This window comes from Coturnix japonica, chromosome 2, assembly GCF_054131305.1.
Source record: "Coturnix japonica strain WE chromosome 2, WE-NBRP24, whole genome shotgun sequence".
NCBI lineage: Eukaryota > Metazoa > Chordata > Aves > Galliformes > Phasianidae > Coturnix > Coturnix japonica.
Window position 1 is genome coordinate 38,309,876 of NC_140664.1, and position 16,128 is coordinate 38,326,003.

A 16,128-nucleotide genomic window follows, 5' to 3' on the forward strand; every position below is an offset into this window, starting at 1 on the left:
AGCCAGAAGTGTGCACTTGCAGCCTGGAAAAGTCAATGGTATCAGGGGTTTCATCAGAAGAGGGGTGGCCAGCAGGATGCGGGTAGTGATTGTAGCCCTCTATTCTGCCCTCATGAGGCCCCATCTGTGTCCATGTGTGGGGCAAATACAGGAAAGATGTGAAGCTGCTGGAAGGGTCCAGAGGAAGGCCACAAAGGCTGGAGCACATCTCCTATGAAGATAGGCTGAGTGAACTGGACTTGTTCAGCCTGGAGAAGAGAAAGATATGAGAAGACCCATTGCAGCCATCCAGTATTTATAGGGAGTTTATAAACATGAGGGAAATAAACTTTTTACATAGGTAAGCAGTGATAGGAGAAGGGGTAATGGATTTAAACTAAAGGAAGGGAGATTTAGATTAGATGTCAGGGGGGAGTATTTTACTGAGAGAATGGTAAGGTGCTAGAACATGTTGCCCAGGGAGGCTGTGGATACCCTGTCTCTAGAGGTGTTTAAGGCCATGTTGGATGGGACCCTGGGCAACCTGATCTTAATCTAGCAGCTGGCAACCCTGCCTGTGGCAGGTGGGGTTGGAACTTATGATCTTTGGAGTCCCTTCCAACCCAAGCCATTCTGTGATTCTGTGGTTCTATGAATTGCTATGTGTAATTCATAGTCCCTTACATGTCATGATCACATTGCTTTTGCTCTCAGATGGGACAACTAGAATGTCTCAACAGAAAAATGATGGGAAGAAAGCCACATTTTTGGTAAAAACTGCTAAACTTTTGTAATCCATAAATATTTCATACCCGATTATTTCTAAAAAAAATACGTGGCACAGTTCTAAGGACTGCAATATAGTAATTTTGAGTAATTAATATGCTTACATATGCATGAGTCACTATTTTCAGTTGAAAAACTGCTTTATTCAGGACTTTGAATGGTATTCAAGCATGGTTAGACAAGTAATGATATTGTCAGAAGTAATTTAATTAACCACTGTTGGCATTTATATGGAGTAACAAATTTGGAATTGGTAGAGCCTTTTTCATTTCTGATAGTGTCCCTTATAGTGTTGCTGGAGTACTCAAAGACATTCTTACTTCTCTCTAAAAATATGTTCACAGCAACTTACAGACTAAATTACCAATTCTATAATCTTTAGTGAGTTGTTTATGTTAATAATGAATAGTGCTTTTGCAACTGATTTCTCCTTGATTTCTATGGAGGTGCTGCACAGGAAGGTACATAGGATATGGTGCTTGGTAATTTTAAAAGAGCAGCATATTTTTAGAGAACTTTTACATTTTCATGGTACAGCAATGTACCAAACTGAAACTTTAAGTTTTCTTGGCACAGTTCCTACGCATTAGTTAAAGCATCTGTGCTTCAATATTCAAGATTAGAATAAGTTCCCATTTTATTCTTCTCTGCACACTTACACTTGAGAAGGAAACCATACAAATTCTGTGTGGATAATTTGGTAGAGTAACCTTGAATGTACTTACAAAAGAGAGAACTTCCCATTTAACTAGCAGGTTTCATGCTTATTTCAAGTGCTTGACTTGTATACAATATAAGATTGATAGGCTATGTTCCTTGCCAGCATAGCTGTACTTGTAGGTAGACTTATACTAGTAAAAAAAGGCATGACTTAGACACATGAAATGAAACCAGAAGTTGTCATACCTTTAAATTATATCCACAGTGTTTCAGTACTGAAATTCATCAGATTGAAGGACTACCTAATACAGTGTTTATAATTTTGATTAGTTCTACGGTTCCCAAGGAAGTTCACAAACAGGAGGGCTTTGAGGGAGAAGATTCCCTTACAAGGCAGGATACAGGACAACAGGTCAGGCCAAGCCGCTGACTCAGCAGGAGGACAGTTGGCCGGTCAGTGGGAAAGGAGTGTGTTCCTTGGTGCCAAGGACAGCAGTTGTGCCCAAACAAGTGCCTGCCCTTCCTGTTTTCCCCCTGGTTCTCTAGGAAGCCAAGCTCCACAGATGGAGGAATGATGTGTGGCCTAAAAGAGTTACCTGAGCAGCCAGAAAGAAGTGCAGATGATCCCCAGAGGGGTGGCTCTGCTTTGCTTTGAGATAGTATATTTCTCTCCATGTCCTGTAGGTCTGTTTGGATGTGTGTAGACATCAGGCTCTAAGATTCGAGCTGCTGTACCAAACTGGAGACAGGGACACACAGGACTGAAGTGTTCAGGAGAAGAACTGGTACAGCTTAATGGGACAGACATGCAGCAAATGCATGACTAGCTTCTCTGTGCCTTTGTTGAGATACATATCTTGATTTCAACCACTCAGCTGTATATGAAATTTAAATTCAAGTGTTGAGGGGTATATAGAAGGTGGGAGCAAATGGGAGAAGTTATTGCTTCAGGGACAGTGCATTGCAAAAGTCACAAAATCTCTTTGTAATTTTGAGCAAACTGGGAGAAAAAAGGTACCTCATTAAATTTTCAAGAAATTGATATGGCACTAATGAGTCTGAGGAAGAAAATCTCCGCCTTTTCTCAGGCCCAGCTCTGCATACAGTTAAGTCAAATTTAGTGGTTGAACCCTGATTTTAAGAATAGATTTTATTTTCCTTTGTTATTCTTAATATACACACACATACATACATACATACATATGTATGTATGGATTTATAACATTTAAACAATAAAATATGAAGAGTAAATGCCTCACCTTTGTGTATTACATCTGGAGAGTGTTTCCTGTAATTAAGTGTCTACTTGAGAACAGATTGCATAGGTCTTGAAGCCACCTTAAACTCTTGAAATACCATGTGCTTGAATATTTTACATGTGAATAATGATCTGCCTGTTGAGCCTACATTGCCACAGAGCAATGTCTTGAAACACTGCAGCAATGAACCTGAGTTGTGAGCAAAGGTTTCAGGAGAAATGGGCTGGTTAATAAAATTCCCAGTCCATGAATGAAGAAAGAGTAGTAGAATGATGAGCTGGAAGAGAAGTAGGCTTGTAAAACTTGTGGGACATATTGATGTGTCAAGGGGAAGTAGCTAGAGGCAAGACTCATCAGAAACATAGTACATAAATATACAACATATGAGGAAAAACGGGAGTCTATTAGGTGTGGGGAATATCTGGAGTCCTGTTCTTCATCCATTTCTTGCATTAATAGATGTTGTTCTGTCAAACTAAGAAAAATATTCTTCAAATTGTAAAACATAAAGTGACTTTTTCCTCCTCTCGAATCAAGAATGTGTTTGCAAGTCCCCTCTAAGCACCACACTGAACGTGTTTTCCCTGGGAAGAATTTTTTGACAGGTCACATTATGAATAATATCATTTCCTTCCAGTACAACTTCCTTGATCAAGTAGAATTAAGAAAGTTTGCAGCCTAGCTGGTCTCTATCCAGGCAAAACTGTGCTTGGGGAAGAAGAAGAATATGAGGCATGTGCAGGGTCTTAACACACTAACATACTCGTATCTGCACCAGTCCTTTGTGCAAGGTGAAACATCCAAGCCCTATGCACTTTTGTCCTTCTGTCTTGTTTCTGCTTTTCCTTTCTTTATTTCTTTTTTCTTTTTTTTCCCCCAAGGGCAAATTTTGAGTGCCCTGGCAGGGAACCAGATAACAGATGCTCTGCATTCCCTCCCTCTCAGAAGGATAGTCCTGTTATGTAGGGAGGAAGAGGAGCTGTGAAGGTAAAGTTGGATATGAAAGAGAAAAACATTTTCCTCAATATATCAGGGTAGAGAGCTCTTGATAAAACTCTCAGTAATAATATATATGCTTTTCTACGTCAGCCTTCTATCCTGACCTCTTGCTGAAGTGAGGAAAGGACTTTCCTTGTCTGGCTTGCACTCCTGTCATCAAGAAACCAATTTCTGCCACCTGGTTTGATGGCTGTTGGCCCAGGACAGACTGTCATTTTCTTCTCCCTACGTGTCTCTCTCACCTCTTTCAATTTTTCTTTGGATTATCTCCCCTTTCCTCATCATCCTGAATTAAAACCATATACATGCACAACAAAAATTCTCTCGTATCTGACACATCGTGTCTTCCAGACTACACATACATTCTCTGTGTTAATTCTTTAGGGGTTAATAGGTTCACTTGCAATATTTCACTTTCTCTCCTCACACTTGTCTTTCCTACTCTGCCATATGTGTTCTAAAATCTGCCTTCAATTTAGTGCTTGTTAATTTACCAAATAAAATGGAACTCTGAAAGCTATATCATCACAACATCCTGCACTTAAATCATCTGAACACTGGGGAATGTGAAGTTCACTTTGCCCATTTTCTCTGCCTGAAGTGATGCAATGGGAAGGCGATGTTGTTCTCATGGGTAGTTAGGGCATACTTCACTTAGCTCCAATATGAATCAGATTATATGATCAGATACTGGATTAATTCCCTCTCGTAGTTTTGCATGGGATCCAATAGACAGCATGTAGACTAATTCCAGATTTAGAAGGCTTTTGCTGTTGGATGATATTTTGAAAGGGTTGACGTATGTCCTCTGGGGGATGCTATGGTTCCCCCACATGTAGTGAGGTGGGAGTTGGCCAGTTTTCCCGGTTAACTAGAAATAGGACAAGAGGTAACGGCCTTAAATTGTGCTGGGAAGGTTCAGGTTAGGAAAAAATTCTCAGAAAAAGTGGTGAGGTATTGGAACCGGCTGCCCAGGGAGTGGTGGAATCACAATCCCTGGAGGTGTTCACAAACCATGTGGATGTGGCACTGAGGGAGGTGGTTAGTGGGCATGGTGGGGATGGGCTCATGGTTGGACTGGGGAATCTTAGTGGTTTTCCCAACCTTAATGATTTTATGGTTCTTTGTCAAAATCTACTATACTGTAGACATTTCATGTGCAGTAGATTAAAATTATAAAAATGTTGACTCATAAGCCATTGATATCAACTCTGTTTCTATTTCCTTCTGTGTTCAGAGTTACAACACAAATATATGTAGGTTTTCATGGACGGTGACTTCTGGAGGTAAACTGAACACAATATTGTAGCACTCCTAGCTTACTGTCTAGTTTCTTCTTTGAGTATTTTTCCCTTTACAATGTAAAAAGCGTTCAACTGTAGTAGCTGTATCTAGCACTCATCACCTAAATGCTGACCTGCTAGAATGTTCTTATTTTCTGGTTTGTACATGGCATGCAATACATCCAGATACAAGATAAAGTGTTCCTACAAAAGAACAGAAGACATAATAATAAAACCATCTGTAGGAGTAAGGAATCACATAAAGCTACTTTAATGTAGCACATTTGATATATATATATATATATATATATATATATATATATATATTGTTTTTAATGAAATCCAAGTCATATTTCCCTCTTTGGGTGCGCTCTGGAATATATTATCAATATGGCTAATAAGATGAATTCTGGGATATTCTATCAGTATGATATATCTTATTGATAGAGGTGTATACATGACCAGTTTCCTGTAAATCATACAAAAAAATATGCACCATAAGTGTGTGGGTGTAAATCGTAGTATCTCCCAATTCAGTTCAATTCAATTCACTTTTCTGACCTTTTTTTCTTAAAATTTTATTTTACTTTATTTTATTTAATTTTATTTTATTTTATTTTATTTTATTTTATTTTATTTTATTTTATTTTATTTTATTTTATTTTATTTTATTTTATTTTATTTTATTTTTATTATTATTTTTTTAAGATGGAATTGCAATACAGTACTGTTCTTTGATTGCAGGGCATCATTAAATGAAATGGTCTGGCTGTAGTTTTTGTTAGTTAATGGCCTTGAGAAGAACATTGCCATTGAAGGCAGTGAGAACTTACTGCATCTGTGAGGTCTGACTCACTGTTGCTTTCTTTCAGATAGAATAGAGGATAGAAAAACATTTTTTTTTTAATGAAGTCAGACCATTGAGGTATTTCTATATAGTTAGTTACGAAGTGTCATAGGTCTACAGGTTTTATTCTGAAATACTTGCAAGCCAGCTTGTATGTAAGCCCAAACTTGAGCACAGGCATTTAGCTTGACTGAGGGGTAAAATACAGGATTTTGTGTTCAGCTTTGTGCTGATTTGGTTAGAGAGCTTTTAGGACACTGGTGGTGTTAAGCCAGCTGCTTCAGAGCAAGGCCAGAGCTAGCAAGCCATTATCCTCATCTCATGAAGTAGAGATGCTCTTCTTCACTGAGAAAAGCAAAAGGGAGTCTGCATTACTGAGGTGTGAGGGATGTTTTTAAAAAAGCCTTTCTAGCACTGAAAATCGAAGAGATCTTTGTAAAGAAAGTTGTGAGTCTCTTGTGTTATGCCAATTTAAACAAGCTGAAATCTTGGCCTGTAAGTGATTAATTCAAGTTACAAAGTAAACAGGGGAGGAAGTTGGTGAAAACTGATGTTATTTACGGAAGGGCATCCTTAAAACTGTGTTGCAGTGGGAAGTTGGAGACACAAGCATCTGCCATGTGGATAAATTTAGCTACAAAACCTGGCTCCCTTATAGTCAGTGGAGCATACCTATTGAATCTGGGACTTAGCTCACTTGCTTTCCAGGGAGAATTTTTGTCTTGTTTGAACAGATCTGGAATTTTGACAGAGGTGTTTGATTGGAATAAATGGAGCGTTCCTATCAAATGCAGGTAACTAATGAATCCATGGGCAAGCTCCATTAATTTCAATACAGTGCTAAATGTGTTAAATGCTATGAGAGAGAGGTTGTTGCATACATGCACTTACCAATTTTCTTAATGGTAAGTTCTAGCTGATTTTAATCATTTTATAGAATTCATTTTATATTTATTATATAATTACTTATTATAATTATTAATAATTATTTATTACAATTCATTTTATATTCCACAGGGACTGCAAATGAGCAATATTTCTGAATCTAGGAAGGTAAATGAACATTTGTTCAGTGGTATAAAAAACAGGAAAATTATCTGAAATAACTTTTCTAGTAGGATTTCCCATTTAAAAAGAGTTTCAGTTACTGCCTTCATTTTCAGATAAACTGTTTCAGGCCCAGAGAAAATCTCTACCAATTCTCAACACAGAACAAATTTTGCTTCTATAATAATCCAATTTTCTGCCCCTCCCAATAAGATTTATGTTGTATAAAAAACCCGGCAGCAATAAACAGTGTAGCGTTAACAGAATGTTATAATTCACATTCTTATTTTGCAATGCATAATTTTCTATGTATTTATAGACAAAGCTGATATCACAAGAAGAAGCACTAATTTAAAATTCCCTTATTTACTAAATTCATCAGTGGTAGAGTTTTTTCGTTCATGGAGTTTTAGGAAGTGTAACTTTAGGAAGTGTAACAAGCAGTCAAGAAGGAATGTCTATGAGATAAAACAGGCCATTTGCCCTCATCTTAGCATCCTTGTGAGAAACTTGAATTATATGCATAACATTTAATATTAAATTCAATTTACACACATTTAAAGAAAGTATTTTGTCCTTTCCATATGCATACTTTCCTACATCCTGTCTCCATGTTTCTGAACTTCCTGTCTGGACTTTGATCAACATAGCCTCTTGATAGGAAATTGAATCCTGCAGCAGGTTTTAAAGTAAAGGTATATAAGTGCAAATCAGGTGATTTTTCCTGACCTGCCACTCAGACTTCTCAGATGCCTTCTTGAACAGTGGAGTGGCAAACCAGGCACAGTATTCCAGCTGCTATCTTACTAGAACTGAGAGGTGCATTAACTTTTCTTGATCTGTTGGCCATATGTTTAATGTAATCAGTTTTATTTTATCTGTGATCAGAGTATGCTATTGGCTCATTTTCAACTTGGCACCATCTCCTCCAAGTTCTTTTCAGCAAGGCAAAAATGTCTATAAAGATATATATATATCCCTGCTGGGGAAGCAGGAAAAATGCAGTTTTTAAATACAGAAATACATTCTTCCTCTTCTCTTGAAGAAAAAAAATAAAGAAAAAAAAAGTAATAATAATAATACTTATCTAAAACATTGAATATGTGGTTAGAAGGAATAATTGCGCTGAAAGGAGACAACCAAAATCTGCTGTTGGAAGGAATCTCCAGGTGAAGCAGAATCTCTAAATTTGAATGAATCCTAAATTCTATAACTGTCAATAATTAATTCACCCTGAAATACAAAATTGCAAGCTTTTTGGGAATATCTTCACCAAAATTTCAAATGCCAAGTTAGAACTGCAAAGAGAGTGTCATTGTCACTCTTACACAGGCTTCTGTGCATGTCTACATGTTGTTAAAATCAATACTAATAGAGCATGCAAGATAAGCATTTTTTTTCCCTTATTAGTTATAAGTAAAAGGTTGTGGTTGTGATTTTATTTATTTTTTTTAAATAGTCCTCTATGGGATGCCATTTATGCATGAATCTTTTTGCTGAAAAGAAATTGTAAAAAAACCTATAAGCAGAAAATGAAGTTCCAGTGATATAAGTGAAATTTTGTCATTAGCCATTAGATGAAAAGTAGGCAGATGTTTCTTGAAATCCTACATAGTATGCAGAACATGCTTTCATTGTGCTTCCTGGCAGTATATGAAAATATGCCTTATTTGGAAACATAATGATCAGTTCTGTTAAATCATGTTCAATCAGCTTATATAATAACACCTATATTTTGTTATTCATTTCAGATTTCAGAGACCTATGCCTTCCTACCGAGAGAAGCGGTGACACGATTTCTAATGAGTTGCTCAGAGTGCCAGAAAAGAATGCATTTAAACCCAGATGGAGCAGATCATAAAGGTAGTTTCAGTGTCAAACAGTGAGATGTAAAGTAATTTTATTTCTAATACCACTGATATTTTCCTAGCTTATGTGAAGGTTCATAAAAATTTGGTAGACTGGAACAGTTCAGTAAGTCAGATCATCTCATTTACTTAATCTGGAAGGTAGTGAATCTTCTGCTTTTGCTTAAGGATGGAGTGTAATACCATCTGCACCCTTGATAGAAAAATGATTTTATCCGGAGGAAATCATTTATTTTGCTATGGAAATGTTTATATGAAGGCTTAAACATAAGGAAGAGATAGGATGCATGTGCTGTAGTCACTTAGGATAGAAGAACTCATCACTTTTCAGGTTTTGAACTTGATTTTCATTTTTCCTTAGGAGATTTCCATCTGCACAGCCTACAAGCAATTGAAAATGCCAAAGTTAGAACTGAATGACATAACTGTCTGACTTTGACTGTAAAGTAGGCTGAAGTAGCCTCCACAACGAACATATAATGCATAATAAATGTTTTTATTACAGATAATGGAAAACCACCAACACTGGTGACCAGCATGATTGATTACAATATGCCAATTACTATGGCCTATATGAAACACATGAAGCTGCAGCTACTAAATTCACAGCAAGATGAGGTAAAATCTGAAATCTTTTAAGTTTGTTTTTCTTTTCTCATATATTCTTTGATGCTTGTATTTGTGGTAGCCAAGAAACAGAACTGAAAGTTGATATTGATGTCATCTTTGTAATTTCATTGCTACAATAATGATGGAAATCAAACCAAGGCTGCGTATATATAATCAGTGTGAGAGAAAATGTCATGACATAATGCCCTTCCATGGTAATATGCTTTATTGTTTCAAAGAACCTGAAGGTGTTTTTTCATTGACCAGAAAGGATGAAATGGGCTGCTGAGTATAACCTTAGTGTTATGCTCAGCAGTGACTTTAATTCTCTACTTCTAGAAAGCAGCAACATTTAGAGCTGAAATGAATGCCATGATGCTCTCTATGTTAGTATCCAGGATACAACACATTTTGGTGGGAAGCCCTAGCCACATCAGTTCAAATCTTTAAGGCAAAAACTTGCTTTATTGATGAATAAGAGTAGGGTTTTCTCATGAAACTTCAAATTAAATAGAAGGGAAAAAGAAGAAAGTAGGCTGAGAATTAAGTTTCTTCAGGGAGTCAACTTAAGTCAAATTACAGTTATTTTATTTCAAAAATAATTTCTGTGATTTATTCCAATTTTTCTTGAATCTTAAGCAGTACTTCATCAATTGGAGGCCACCTACCAAGTGATATGTAATAAACTCATTTTGCTAGAAATGTGTTCATTTACCATTTGAGCTGCCAAATACTTAGAAGCCCAGCTATGTGCCAGCCAAAAAACAATCCTACATGCTGTGTCCTTCTGCCTGACTACAAGATTGTTTTTAGTAAAGAAAATCATCCAAAACAACCTTAGCAGCTGGATTATGTCAGAGATTCTGATTGACTCAAGACTTCTGTGGAATCAGCTAGGTTTTGTTTCTTAATAAGTAGATGTTGGCTACTGGTGGAGAGGTACGAATTATTCATCATCCCATAGACTGGGAATCTTTGTCTCACTTCTGCCCGTTTTATTTATTTGTTTTTATTTTTATTTTTTATTTTTTATTTTCATATTTTATTGAGAAGGGTGTAGGTAGAGATCCCTTACTGAGATCTTCACACAAATATAGCCTGGTCTTCTTTCCCTCCTATGGAGTCTCCCCTCTGTGTACTGCCCCTTTATGGGAATCTGACAGCAGGATTCCAAGCAGCAGGAGGTAAGAAGCTTTATCCCTGTAGTAGCCTTAGGGTTTAAAGGACTTTTTGGTTTCCCCACTTCCCCTCTTTGACAGTTACTCATCCCACAGTAGGATCAGGCACTCATGATGGATCAGGGCCATCTGCCACAGTGCCTCTATAGCCTGAATGTTTTGGTATAGTTCTTCTGGCCTGATGACTGATATTTCAGTTGTTTTTTCATCTAGATGAACCAGTCACAGAGATACAGGGGCAGCAGGAAGCAGCACTACTCGGTATCTTCCTTCCTGGTTCAGTTTTGTAGCTCTGATCTCACTGTGTATGAAATATCTGCACTGCTGTTTTTATCAAGAGAAAAGTAGTTTTTGATACATTTCAGTCATGTTGTGTTTTCCTGGGCACAACAGGACAGGCACAAAGGAAGTCCTCAAATAATCATTTATGCCCTTTCTCAAAGCAGTTTTGCTAAGAATTAATTTTTTGTTCCAGACTGCATATTTGTTGCACTGAGAAAGAAATGGCAGTGAAAATATTACAGTGCAAAGCAGAAAGATTTCATGCACTTGAAATCGTGCTTGGGTTTGTAGGAAGGCTCTGTTTCCAAGGCTTCATCAGTCACATCTCTGTTCTTATGGAGGGGGCGGAATTGAGACTGGAGTGAACTTGCATGCCACAACAAGCCAGCTCAGCGATTGAAAGTCTTCAAATTCTCTCATTCTCAATTCATTTTTCATATGAGGCCATCAACAAAATGGAAACAGGCTTAATCTAGAAGAGGAATGGACAATCTAAAAGGCACAAATGAGAAATACTAGTGTGCCTCAACAGAGTCACAGTGTTCCAGAAGGCCCGGAGAAATTTGTGTTTCTCTTTACATTTCTGCTAAATCCCAGTGCCAGCTCAGTGTGTATCTTGACCCCATCTGTCTGGAGCACAAGCCTGGTGGCCGCCAGCTCTGCACAGCTATCATACAAGGGCAATAATCCTGGTATTTGCCATGCTGTAGTTGAGGTGTTTCCTTCCCTGTCCAGACAAGGTAAAGCAGTGCCCACAAGAGAAGCCCTCACTCTTCCATTCCTTTTTTTTTTTTTTTTTTTTTTTTTTTTTTAATACAACTTTAGAAACAAGCTGTGTTTGTTTCAGTATTTGACATTGTCATGGAGTGATGGTGCAGAAAAGTATCACCTTATATATTGTCTCTCTCTTACTCCTGGATAACTTTCAACAAGAGATGTGAATGCAGGGAACTTCACTTCCAAAAATGAGAGAAATGCCCACGCAAGCTGGAAGCAACACCAAGACCCACAAGATGAACTGATAGGGCCAGCTGCTTAGGCAGAAGAAAGCAACTATGTTAGCATCTGTAGAAACCAGTTCACAGTAAATACACAGTAAATAAAGTTGAAAATGTTGCTGTTTTTCTGGGTTACTTCTGGTAATCAACCCAAATAAAAATAGTCAGAGTTCTGCCAGATAGTTTTGTTTTAATTCAACAACAACAACCAAGCAAATAAAAAACCCCATATAAATTGGAGAAGTCCCCTCAGGGGACACTGTATATATTTTTTTTTTCTGTATATCCTTTAAGTGGCTTTTATTCCTGGTAGGAGTAATTATTTCAGAAAAGTTGTTACTGAAAATACATTGCTGTAGGTTTCTGAATTGCCACCGCAGCTTGCAGAATAAGACTCATGAGAGCTAAATTTTTAGTCCTTGAGTGGATGTGGGGGTCTGAAGTGAGTGATGTTAAAAATGTACTATATACATGTTAACCTTGTATGTGAACATCTGCTGGACTAATTCTCAAACTGTTTTGTAACTGGGGACAACATTTCTGATTGGGACTTTTTGCACTTTAACATCATTCCTAGTAGAGATTTGGTAATTGGACTTGATCAATTAATCATATTAAAGACGTGTGAGGTAGAATAAATTTCAAGTGATTCTCACGTGATCTCATTACTTTGGTTTTCCACTGACTGTCATTTGAGCATGATAAACAGTCTTCAAAATTTTCACAGATGCTTCCTTAAATATAATAGCAGTGTAGGGGTGAAGTCATATTGAGGGAACTTGGATGTGGATTTTTCTTAGATCATCTGGAAATGTTTTACTGTAAGTAGAAATCAAAGGGTTACCTGCCTTGCCTAGGAAAAGTAGAGACTTCAGGTACAGACTATGGAGAGCACTCCTCAACCACGTTTGAGTAACAAGGACTTTGCGTGGGGTCTCCAGTTACAACTCTGTTTTACAAAATGCTATGGAAACAGTTACGAGTGTGGTAACGGGATGTCATCATAGTTGATCAAATTGCATTTGTCAGACTAACATATCACATAAATGCTGCATGTTCTTTGTTCTTCTTTATGTGCTCTGCTTGTTTGCTTATGTACACAAGTATTAGCATGAATATATTCTCTGCCAGGAACAAATGAAATGGAGTAAGTGAGCCCCACATATAAAGTGAACAGCATCCAGTGTTTTCTGACATGTCTCTGAAACTTTCAAATTGTAGGATGAAAGCTCTATAGAAAGTGATGAGTTTGATATGAGTGACTCTACGAGGATGTCAGCTGTGAACTCTGACCTCAGTTCAAATCTCGAAGAAAGAATGCAAAGTCCTCAGAATCTCCAGGGCCAGCAGGATGGTAAGGCTCTCCTTTCATACAGAAAATGTGCTATTGTCTTGTCTCCTTCCCATTCTGTACTTTCATTTAGTACCTGCTGTGTCCTTCACTTCATAGTGTGTTTCATTAGGCAATTTGAACTATATGTTCCCTTTGTCTCAGCATGAAGAGATTGAAGCTGGTTGGTTTTTCCCTCTTTCCTTTCCTTTTTTTTTTTTTTTTTTTTCCCCCTAGGTTAATTTATTTGTTGCTTAGGCAACAGGTGAGTGGTTAGACCACTGTATGTTTAGTATTATTTTACTATTTTTATATACCAAGTGTGATTCTATACAGACATAAAAGGAAATGAATCTGAAACCTTACCAAGGCAATCCAGAAGTCTGAGAAAGTTGTTTTTGCTGGTTGAATTGGGGAAGAAAGAAGAAGGATGTAAGAGAAGTTTGAAAGCTAGGAACTGGGATGTGTTATTCAGAGTAAAGGATATAAAAGACAAACTCCAACAGGGAAACAGATGTATAGAAAATAGAAGCAGCAGCATTATAAATCTGAACATTAATATTTCTATTGTAGTTGTAACATAAACCTGATTTGTTGGTGAAAGAGACAGAAGTTTTACTTTGTGCAAAAGGTGGATAGAGGTGTATTCTTTTACTCTGTTGCCTGGTTTGGACTCAAATTTCTCTTTGGTCTGGAGCTCACACAAGGTTTGTCTTGTATAGTCTGTTACAGTGACTCATGGGTGGCACGAGTGAGCAACACCCAAAGTGCAGATCTGTTCTATTGCTATTAAATATAACATACTGATATTCTGTACTTGTTATTCCATAATTTCTTAAACATGTTGTGCCAATTTAGAAGTGTTCCTTGTATTTCTCCTGGACCATGAATATATGGAATTTGATAGTTAATCTGGATTTTTTCCACTTAAAGCATCATCATCAGTTGTTAGCTTGTAAGTTCTGTAGGTAAGAATGCATGTGTTGCATTGAGGCTGACAGGATCTGGTTCTGGACAGGAACTTCTGCCGTGTCACTTTCTAGACAAACAAAGAAACAAATCAATAAATATTTGAGGAGGATGTTTATGATAATTTCCTATGTCAGATTTTAACCACAGCCACTTTTTCTCTTGGTGTCCTTAAATTATCACAAAATGTGTGTAAATATGTTGACGAAAGGAGCACTACTCTAGGAGTAGGGGAAGACAGTCCACTTTGCCGTTGGAGTCTGACTTAATACTGCTAAGTTAGAGTTTTTGGAGATACTTTGGAAACTGTTGAGTTTATGTGTCTGACTTTGGGTGAAAAATTGTGTTTAGAGGTTACTGCTTACATAAATAATATGTTTTACATATGAAATGTTTCTTAATAGGTAACTGAGTGCATGTACATAAATGCACATGAGGTAGAAATTGTAGTGCAGCAAGCTATGGAGAAATGCCTTACATGCATGTCTTAATGCATTCTTTAACAAGAGTCATGCAATACATCTGATCATAGAAGAACGTATGTATGAATGATAAAATGCCAAAAATCTGTCACTTGCAATTAATACCTGTGGCAAATAAAAGCACTGTGATTTTGATCTGCAGGTAGCACGATCGTACAGAATTGCATCAAATCACTCTGCTTTCTTCCCCTCTTTCCAGATGGCACTTTCTCACCTTCCTAAAGCAATCCTATTTCTTTTGCTGCTTCTGACTAAAACATTTTCTGACCAAGAAATCTGGGAAAACATCTCTTCCTGACATGGTTTTCCAGTGTTAGATGCGACCAAGCTACAAACGTGAGAAAGGGTAGTTGTAGCAATGCTGTTTCAAGATAGGCAAGGAGAATAATAGAATCATAGAATTACCCAGGTTGGAAAAGACCTTAAAGATCATCAAGTCCAACCTCAGCCTAACCATAGTACCCAAATTCTAACAACCCTCTGCATCCAAATAGCTCTTAAGTGCATCCAGGAACAGTGACTCAACCAACTTCCTGGGGAGCCTATTCCAGTGTTTAACAACCCTTTCTGTAAAGAAGTATTTCCTAACATCCAACCTAAACTTACCTTGGTGCAACTTGAGGCCATTTCCCCTTGTCCTCTCACCTGTAACCAGAGAGAAGAGACTTGCCCTTCTCTCACTGTAAGCACCTTTCAGATACTGGAAGAGAGCAGTAAGGTCTCCCCTCAGCCTCCTCTTCCCCAAACTAAACAGCCCCAGCTCCCTCAGCCTCTCCTCATAGGGCTGATTTTCCAAGCCCTTCACAAGCCTTGTTGCCCTTCTCTGGACCTACTCCAGTGGCTTATATTCAGCTGACTGTCCATCAGCATGCCAAGGTCCCTTTCCATCAGGCAGTTTTCCAGCCACACCTCCCCAAGCCTGTGGGGTTGCCTGGCATTGTTTTGACCAAAATGCAGGAAGCTGAAGGAGAATCTGAAAGAAATTGTGAGGAAGGAAAGGAAAGAGGAATGATAGCAGAGGGCAGGAAGAGAAACAGATTGGAAGAAATCAGTGAATGCTGGAACATGGGGAAGGAAGTGGTACTGGAAGGAGGGAAGACAAAGGGGAAAAGTGAATGTAGCAATAGTGTTCTTTTTGCTGTCACAGTTTTTACTGTAAAATTTCACAAATGTAACACTATATTACAGCGCATGCTCATGCAAATTAGGACTTAAGTGCATATGCATGTGTCTGAAGTGATTCCTCTCCCTTTCCCTCAAGCTATTTTATATGTCTATGAGAGTTTATGTCAGCCACCATATTTGGTCTGCCTGTAAAGACACCTGGTGTCTGGCTTATCTAAAACATGTCTGCTGCATTCAGGCAAGTGGAAGCTTACTGCTGTGTGTGACTGTGAACACATGGCTGGGAATGGTGCCTGTGGTGGAATGGGACAGCATGCATCTTTTGCTGCTGCAAGTGTGCCCTCACTGGGGTAAGGTCTGCTAGTGGGAATAATATGCAAATAGGAATCACTGCTACCTGGGTTGGATTAAGGACAGATTGTAAGTG

The 16,128-nt window shown here is 37.9% G+C and overlaps 1 protein-coding gene across 8 annotated transcripts in view; it reads left to right on the forward strand.

The window, feature by feature from the left end:
• The window catches only part of NOL4 (nucleolar protein 4), a 180,076-nt gene that overhangs the window by 38,764 nt on the left and 125,184 nt on the right, over positions 1 to 16,128 (forward strand). For all 8 annotated transcript variants that reach the window (XM_015855552.3, XM_032442699.2, XM_015855553.3 and 5 more), the window contains exons 3-5: positions 8,612 to 8,723; positions 9,234 to 9,346; positions 13,017 to 13,149. In XM_015855552.3, the coding sequence (XP_015711038.2) occupies positions 8,612 to 8,723; positions 9,234 to 9,346; positions 13,017 to 13,149 (358 nt within the window). The remainder of the gene's footprint in view (positions 1 to 8,611; positions 8,724 to 9,233; positions 9,347 to 13,016; positions 13,150 to 16,128) is intronic.